At 52.7% G+C, this 7,907-nt stretch overlaps 1 protein-coding gene across 1 annotated transcript; it reads right to left on the bottom strand.

Moving 5' to 3' along the window:
- Positions 1–466: 466 nt before the first annotated feature.
- Positions 467–5,807, bottom strand: LOC141987093 (perilipin-3-like). The gene is made up of 8 exons (XM_074952135.1): positions 5,768–5,807; positions 4,183–4,283; positions 3,351–3,546; positions 2,559–2,641; positions 2,168–2,453; positions 1,260–1,450; positions 923–1,045; positions 467–835 (listed from the first exon to the last, which is right to left on the bottom strand). Exons 2-8 carry the CDS (start codon positions 4,234–4,236, stop codon positions 467–469), a joined length of 1,302 nt encoding a protein of 433 aa, XP_074808236.1. The 5' UTR covers positions 4,237–4,283; positions 5,768–5,807.
- Positions 5,808–7,907: the final 2,100 nt, after the last annotated feature.

The raw sequence follows: 7,907 nt of genomic DNA, 5'->3' as shown, positions 1-7,907 counted from the left end.
GTGTGTGTGTGTGTGAGAGAAGAGGGGGATGGGGTCGCCTGTACAGTACTCTGTACAAACGTATACGAGTCGGGGAGGGAATCACATTAAGCAGACAGGAATTTGAATACAGTTGCAGTTTATTGTGACATCAAACCCTAGTTTTACCTAGTACAAAGCTAGTAAAAATATCGAGCTGAGGAGCACTTCCTATGTACAGAGGAAGACAGCTGTATGTATGTCCTGAGAGAAGCAGGACTAGCCCTGCAAGGGATGCCGTCCTGCATGACTAGTGAGGCCACCCTGTAACAAATGGTTCTGGGGAAGTGTGCCTGGGAAAGGACATTCAGGTTCTTTAATTCTGCAGAAGGAAGAGCCGACATCAGTCCACCATCTGCCAAAGCCGAACTGCAGCCTTAGTGAGGAGGCCCCACACTAGCTATGCAGGCAATTCAGCTGGATTCCTACCAGCAGCAGGGGGAACCCTTCAGGCCTCCAGCTTCTTTCCTTCCTCCACCCTCTCATCAGGGCATGGTGGGGAGTCTCCAGCAGGAGTGAAGGGTCCCACGATCCAGTCCAGGGGAATGTTCTGCATCACGTATTCCAGCAGCTCCCCCAGGGACTCCTGGGCCTTGGTTACGATCTCCCGACTCCGGGCAAGGGCACTGCTGGACAGATCCTGGAAACATCCAGCACTGGAGAAGGAGGCCTGGAGCTCTTCTATACTGCTCGAGACCTGCTGGGCCTTGTCCTGGATAGTGCTGGGAAGGCCCTGGATGCTGCCCAGGAGAGTAAGGCAGGTGGTTTTCAGTTGCTGGGTGAGGCTCTGGGACGTGGCTAGAGCCTGAGCTTCAACCTGATGGAAGGAGAAAACGAGAGATGGGAGTATCTGCAAGTTTCCCCTACACATGGGGGGAGTTCACTGGAGCGAGAAGGAGAATACCTTTGCGGAGTCTGGTTCCTCCTGCCCTTCCAACTTCTCCCTGCAGCACTGGAGCCACATCTGGTACAGACGGTCCTGGCCATTGTGAAGCTTCTGATCTACAGCCTGCTTGGCATGGTTGATCTGCAGGAGGAGAGGGCAGTTAGCTGGGAAGAGCAGGAGGCGGCTGGCCAGGGAAGCTCTCCCACAGCTAGGTGTGGGCAGCAGGCAGGCAGCACTACTGCAGCGACACAGCTGGGCCCAGGAACAAACAGCGCCAATGGCACTGAGCATGGGAGGCTGCAGAGACCGTGACCCACAGCAGCTACAGGGCAGGGGAGAGGGGTCGTGTTCCTACCATGTCAATGATTTTCTGGAGCTGGGAGAGGGCCTCCAGGGTGCGCTGCCTGGCTTGTCTCATCTTGCCCAGGGCGTGCTGGTAGGCTCGCTGGCGCAGCGTGCTCGACAGGGAACCCAGACGCACGTAGTAACTCCGCTGCTCTGCAGGAGCCTCTCCAGGCCCCTCAACGGGAGTTGTGGCAAGTTCAGCTGGAAGGGGGAAGGGGTCAGTTGGCAGCAGTGGTGCAAGCAAGCCAGTAAGGTCAGGTACGCCGCACCATTAAGACATTTGTTGCTGGTATGACGTACTGGAATGACCTTCAGTATCCACTGAAAACTGCAGGGCTCTCAGGAACCGCAGCAGCGAAAGGAGCAGAACGCTGGCAGCTCCTCCGGTGTGGCTGTACCGCCCCCAGCTGGCTCCCCTCCAATTCTTCCACGTTGTTCCAATTCCTGTCTGGAGTCTGTAGGGCCCCCCCGCACAAGGCAGGTGGGGTCATTTGGGGGGTAGTCATGTGCCCCCCCCCACTTTAGGGTCCCTCCCATGAGTCGCTGTACTGGTAATAATTAAAATCTACTTGCACCACCAGTATCCTGGCCCTGCCAACAAGGCAGGGATGCGCTCAGCCCTCCCAAAGCTTGTGACCGATGGAATCTTTCCCAGGGCATGTTTGAATGCTCTGCAGCACCGACCAGTAAGGCAGCAGGTAGCTGCACAGGGAGCAGCGTCAGAGCCAGACGACATGGCTAGCAGAGGGCCCAGCATGAAGGAACAAGGGGAGGGCTAGTAGCCAAGCTAAGTTGCAAGGAAGCCTGAAGGAGAGGTGGCTCTTTTGGCAGATCAGCTGTGAACACCGAGTCCGAGTCCAAGCCACGCCCCAAGACACCAGGGTCACATTGGTTTGTATTCAGGAGAGGGGATCTTACCAAGCTCCTCCTCTGTCATGGGGAGGTAGTAGTCCACCAGCTGCTCAGATTTCCCCAATGCTGTGTCTATGCCACTCGCAGCCATCTGCCCCATGCTGGAGGCCATCACTGTGCTCACGCTGCAGGTCACAGCGGATTTGGTCACCTCCACGCTCTCCTGGACAGCCCCTTGGGCCACGCTCACCATGCTGGTCACTGCATCCTTGGCCTCAGTGACCGTGCTGCAGACGGCATCCTGGGCACCCACCATTGTGGCACGCACAAGGTCTTGGGCATCCAAAGCCACCTAGAGGAAAAGGGGTCAGAAGAGAGGTCACTGAACACCTAGCGGAAGTGAAGGGCCCACAGCCTCACCCTGCTCCAGGACCAGCCGTGACACTCCTGTGGTTACCTTCTCAATCGGCTGCTGCAGGATGGGCAGCTGCTCCTCCAGTCTGTCCAGACCCCGAGAGGCATATTCATTGGCTGCTGCAACTGTAACACAACCACAGAACTCGTTCCCTTAATTCCTTCACGTGCACAGATCTCGTGGGGCTGCTAATCTGTGTACACTGGAGGACTGGTGTTCCTAAGCAAGTGTCCCAGGTTACTGATGAGAAAGCCAAGGAAGAGGGGTTGGGCAAGTTGCCCAAGGCTATGGAGCCAGTCTGGGTCAGTGCAGGTTTAGCACTCAGGAGATCCCGCTGCCAGTCATCTGTTCATCCACCCCCAGCTTCCCCTAGAGGATTTCAGGCGTCTCCAGTGCCTGCAATGGGCTCAGATCCCTTCAGCATTGGAGCTGCTTCCTGTGTCCTCTAGCAGGTATTGCTCCATGGCATTAGGTGCCATACACAGTGCATGTGGCTGTGTGGTACTGGGCCAGCCACGCACACCAGGGATTGTGCCTGGGCACTGCCTGCCTCTAGGCTGGCCCAGCTCAGCACCGGTACCTGAGCAAGAGTCCCCACTAGCAGCTGCTGCAGCCGTCAGAGCCGCTCCGCACAAGGCCAGTGCCTTGGCCAGATCACGTCCAGGAGCTAGCCGAGTTCAGGGGAGCATGAGAAGGGAGTCTGGATTCTGTTAGCTGCCAGTTGGAGGCCAAGCTCAGTAGTGGGCCTAGAGCCACTGTAGGCTGAGCCTGCCCCCAGACCCACCTCCCCCACCACACACCCACGAGTGTTCCAGCCTCCCCTCCCTTACTCACGCTGTGGCTCCAGCTGGTCCAGGATGGGCCGTGCCCCGGTGATGGCAGCAGAGGTGATGGCCCTCACCCCTGTCTCTGCCACCTCACAGACCGCTTTGATGGCTGGGTGGGTCTCTTTGGTGGCAGCGTAGCTGGCAGAGGCCATCTCACAGGCAGAGCTGACCAAGGGCAGGCCAGCCACCCTGTCCCCTGCAGTCTGAGGGAGGGAAAGAGGAGTCAGCTGAGGAAGAGCTCCTGGCTTGTCAAGGTGCCCCTCCTGTCTCTTTCCCTCTACAACTACTGATTCTGTAGGAGACGGTCCTCAGAGTTAGGCAGTCTCCTGTCCCTGTCAGCAGGGGTTCAGTGGCCTGCCTGTGACATTAGTTACACACCCAGAAGCCTGGTCCCACTGGAACAGCTGCCTATGTTCAGCAAGGTCTCAGGAACGCCGTTTCCATCCTGGCACGCCCACCAACAAAACAGAACTGTGTCACGATCTCGTTCCATCAATGAGAGCAGGAGTGGAGAGACCTTTTGTCTTTCCAAGTGCAGTCTCTCCCAATCAGGAACCATGTCTCGGTCCAGCACCCGGTACAGTGCCCCCACTGGGCATTGCTATCAGCGGGATTTGCCGGTGTTTTAGTGCAGAGAGCATTCACAGGGTCACCAGTGCTGGTGCTCCTCCCGGATTCAGGGGGCATTTGTGGACAGTGACTACGGCACTCTGAGAACTAGAACTTGGAGCATTAGCTAGTGTTGTGGTTACGAGTCCCTGTCTCCAGCAGTGGAGACATTCAAGCTAGAACAGCCCTTCCAGCTGCCAAGCACACCTGCCTCCCCAGGAGGGACCCACCTGTTGCTCTTCTGCCTGGATCTCCACCTGTGGTTCATTTTCCTTAGCAGACATGGTGGAGTGAGATGTCCCTGCAAGACCCAAAAAGGAATATTGAGTGGCTACAGCAGGAACCAGTGAAATCAATGTGTGTAGGAACACCAAGAGAGCTGCTCCCGGTCCGTTTTCTCTAAGACCCAGACCAGGTTGTCCCCCTGTAGTAAGTCTCTCTGTACAGAGAACAGGCCAGGGCCTTAAACCTTTGATCTAAGGCAGGCTCAGAGACAGCCAGTTCCTCAAACCCAGGGATGCACTTGTAATCCACACACCTTGTGGGTGTGTTCTTCTGTCCCATCTCGTAGCACCAGAACCAGTTAGAGAGGCAGAGATTAACGCATCGGCTTTACAGTCTTAGCTAAGAGCCTTATGGCTTTTAGCTCATGCAGTAGAGGCTCATGCATTTAGCTCCAGAAGTCCCAGGTTTGATCCTGCCCATCACCAGGGTCTGTTGGTGTTACACACTCCCAAAGCTTCTCCTCAGACTTCTGGACCCAACAATGCCTCCCAAGGGGAGCACCAGGACACCTGCAAAGCTCAGAGGCACCCTCCTAGTTTCGTCTTTTCCCAGGTAATACCAGGGATAATTCCATTTGTCCCAGAGTACAATCACTGACAGAAGTTACCCTGCTGAAGATAGTAGCCAGTGACTACACACACAGAACACTGAATTGAGAAGGTATCATTGGTGAGCCTTCAGGGACCTCTAGAGTGAGTAGTGTAGGAGTCTCCCTGGATACTGAATTACATAGGAGATGATCATAATGCTCCCTTCTGACCTTAATATCTATGAGTCTACATAGGAGATGCCCACTATAGCAGCCAATTTAGCTAGTAAAAATACAAATATTTTCTATTGTCAGTTAGAGACTGGTCTGGTAAAGAAACAGATTCCAGTTCAGGGAAATTGACACCCTCACCCCTAGAGAGGAGAGTGAGACCACTAACTAGAAAGCTAGGGCCAGGAAGCATTTCTCTTATGGGAAGGCACCAGGCTTGTTTTTCTTTAGTGTTTCCTGCATTATCTGTTTCAGATACATATTGATTACCCAGAACGTCAATCTCAGCTGAATCAGCCACCTCAGTCAAGTGTTTCCACCTGCAAATCTTTAGGACAAGCCAGAACTCAGACCACAGCCAGAAGTCCCAATCCCCATCCCTGAGTGGGAACAGCATAGCTTAGCTCAGGTAGAGAGGTGAGTGGAGAGTTTTCCCATAGTCCAAGCCCTAATTTATTCTCCTTGTTAAATATTCTATTCTTCTCTAGGGAAGCCTCCACCTCTTAGAGCATACCATTAATCAAGGCCTCCCAGTCTGGAAGGCAGATAGTTTCCTTCCCTGGACTGTTTGCTCAGAAGACTCAGCTAGAAATGCTTTACACAAGTACAGCTACCAAGAACTGAAAGTAGCTAAGAGCTTCTGACCATTCAATCCTAGCCACTACTGGCCATCAGGCAAGACATTGGGTCACACTCTGTGTAAGAAAGAACCCCCATCTAAACACCCCCAGAACTTAAGACATAGCATAGAGGTTAAGCACACATCTTACCAAACTTCCACACTACTAATCCTTTGCCAATACTTGGATTTACCCCCCATCAGCCATTATATTCCTGTGATGATGTCATCATGGGGCTGGACACACTTGACAGACAGCTCAGGAGACCAATCACACAGCTGCATTCTCTACTTTGCCCAGTGAGGGCTGTGAGCTTCTGAAAAGTTACAGGGCTTCAGAGTTGCCAATCTTGCTTGGATGTGTTCCTGGAGGTCCCATCACATGACAATCTTTAATTAAAGATTAATCTTTAATTCCTGGAGAGTTCAGGACAATCCTGGAGGGCTGGAAACCTAGTTTCAGATTATGAGCTGTTTGGGGCAGGCCTTTTACTCTGTGTTAAGACAGTAACTAGCGCGATGGGATTCCAGTTCTGATTTTGGCTTCGAAATGCTATGGTAATACAAATAATAAGAATGCTTCATATTCTCAGAGTGCTCCAGTTGTTCTCTCTGAAGAGCGCCTTTACTCTCCTTTTCCCTGGTAACATTTTCAGTGTAGAAGGTTTTTTGTCAGTAAAACCATCTAAGAGAGGAGAGTGCTGATAGCTGTTGTATTATTTTCCTTTGTTGCCCACCCCAGAAGAGGCTGGCGAAGTTATTCTGGCCCAGCTGGTACAAGTTGCTTCCTCAGTTCATTTTTAGCTTTCCTGTTGGTTGACTTGTCCAGGGAAGAGAACATGGCACAGGTTTTTAAAGGTATTTAGCTATTGCTCCTCTCAGCATTGCAAGCCCTAAGTGAGTTAGGCCCAGAACCGCAAAGAGAGTTAGGCTGCCCCACACTGGGCAATAAGGGGTTAAAGACTGAGTGCAGTGAGCAGTTCCAATATAAGTGTCAGTTCGATACGTGGAACCCCCAGGCTCCGGGGGCATCAGGGGAGCATTTGGGCAGATGCTGGGGGTGACACCGCCACAGGGAAGGACTAAGTGGGGAGACAAGCTCAGGGAAAAGTTTGCGGGGGGGTGTCAGTTATAGCCACTATGCTCGGCTCTGCCCTCTCCCCATTATCATTCCTGGCCTAGTTACTTCAGTGCCAGGGTCCTTCCCAGCCAGAGTGACAGCAGATCACACCAGGCATAACTTCGTCCCATAACCTCCCCATCACCCTTCACACAGGGAGTAAAATCAAAGCAGGGAGTGCAAATGCCTGGAGCAGCTGAGCAGAGTGACAGTGGCCTGCGACTGAGGCAGGTGCTCACCTCACTCCTTTAAAGCAAGCCGAGATGTTCATACCCATGTGTCTGTCCCACAGAGGGATGTGAGTGGGCCTCCATCCAGACACACGATCTTCAGCTTCAGTGGCTGCAAGGGCCAGAGTTAGTCCCTGGTTCTGCAATGAGCCCTGCACAAACCAGCCCCTGCATTTACTCAGAGCCCAGTAACTTCAACATGGAGTTGGGAAGAGTAGCTGAGTTCCAGAGGGCTCTGCACAGGTGCAAGTATCCCTAGCACAGAGAGACCATTGCATGCTCAGGGCTTAGAAACCACAGATTAGCTGCAGGTGCTGCGCTCATGAAACATAGGCTGCAATGTTCTTCATGCTGTAAAGAAATTCCAGCTCCCACTTCTATCCAAGTTTGAAGCTAATATCTGTTGATGTGAAATCCACTCATTGACATCACACATTTTATTAGACTTGGACTAAAGAGGAAAGAGCTTCACTGGGCTTGAACACAGAAGTCACATTAGCTGACCAGCACTCCTGAAGTGTGCACTTACTCTTCCATATCCCTAAAAGGAGCAGGCTAGGACCTTTCCTCACCCCAGCAGGTTTCCACCTAGCTAGTGTGTTGGAGGGGGCCTCTGTTAATCCAGAACACAGCAGGGAATGTAACACACTTCCAGTTACACAGGCAAATTAGCCTCAGTGATCGCTCCCTGTCAATTAGGGAGTTTCTGACATTTCTGGAGGAAAGGACCTCGAGGTTACAGTGGACAAGAAGCTGGCTATGAGTCCACAGTGTGCACTTGTTGCCAAAGATGGCCAATGACATTTTGGGCTGTGTAAATAGGGGCATTGCTAGCAGATCAATGGATGTGATTGTTCCCCTGTATTCAACATTGGTGAGTCCTCATCTGGAGTACTATGTACAGTTTCGGGCCCTACACTACAAAAAGGATGTGAAAAAAT

Source organism: Natator depressus, chromosome 5 (genome assembly GCF_965152275.1).
Source record: "Natator depressus isolate rNatDep1 chromosome 5, rNatDep2.hap1, whole genome shotgun sequence".
NCBI classification, from domain to species: domain Eukaryota; kingdom Metazoa; phylum Chordata; order Testudines; family Cheloniidae; genus Natator; species Natator depressus.
The sequence above is the reverse complement of the archived record's forward strand: the minus strand, read 5'-3'. Positions and strand labels throughout refer to the sequence as shown.

Coding starts and splice junctions, on each gene's coding strand:
- LOC141987093 (XM_074952135.1), bottom strand. CDS start 4,236: ATGTCTGCTAAGGAAAATGAACCACAGGTGGAGATCCAGGCAGAAGAG. Junction 2,454..2,558: donor TGCAGCAGCCGATTGAGAAG/GTAACCACAGGA, acceptor CTTTTCCTCTAG/GTGGCTTTGGATGCCCAAGA. Junction 1,451..2,167: donor CATGACAGAGGAGGAGCTTG/GTAAGATCCCCT, acceptor TCCCCCTTCCAG/CTGAACTTGCCACAACTCCC.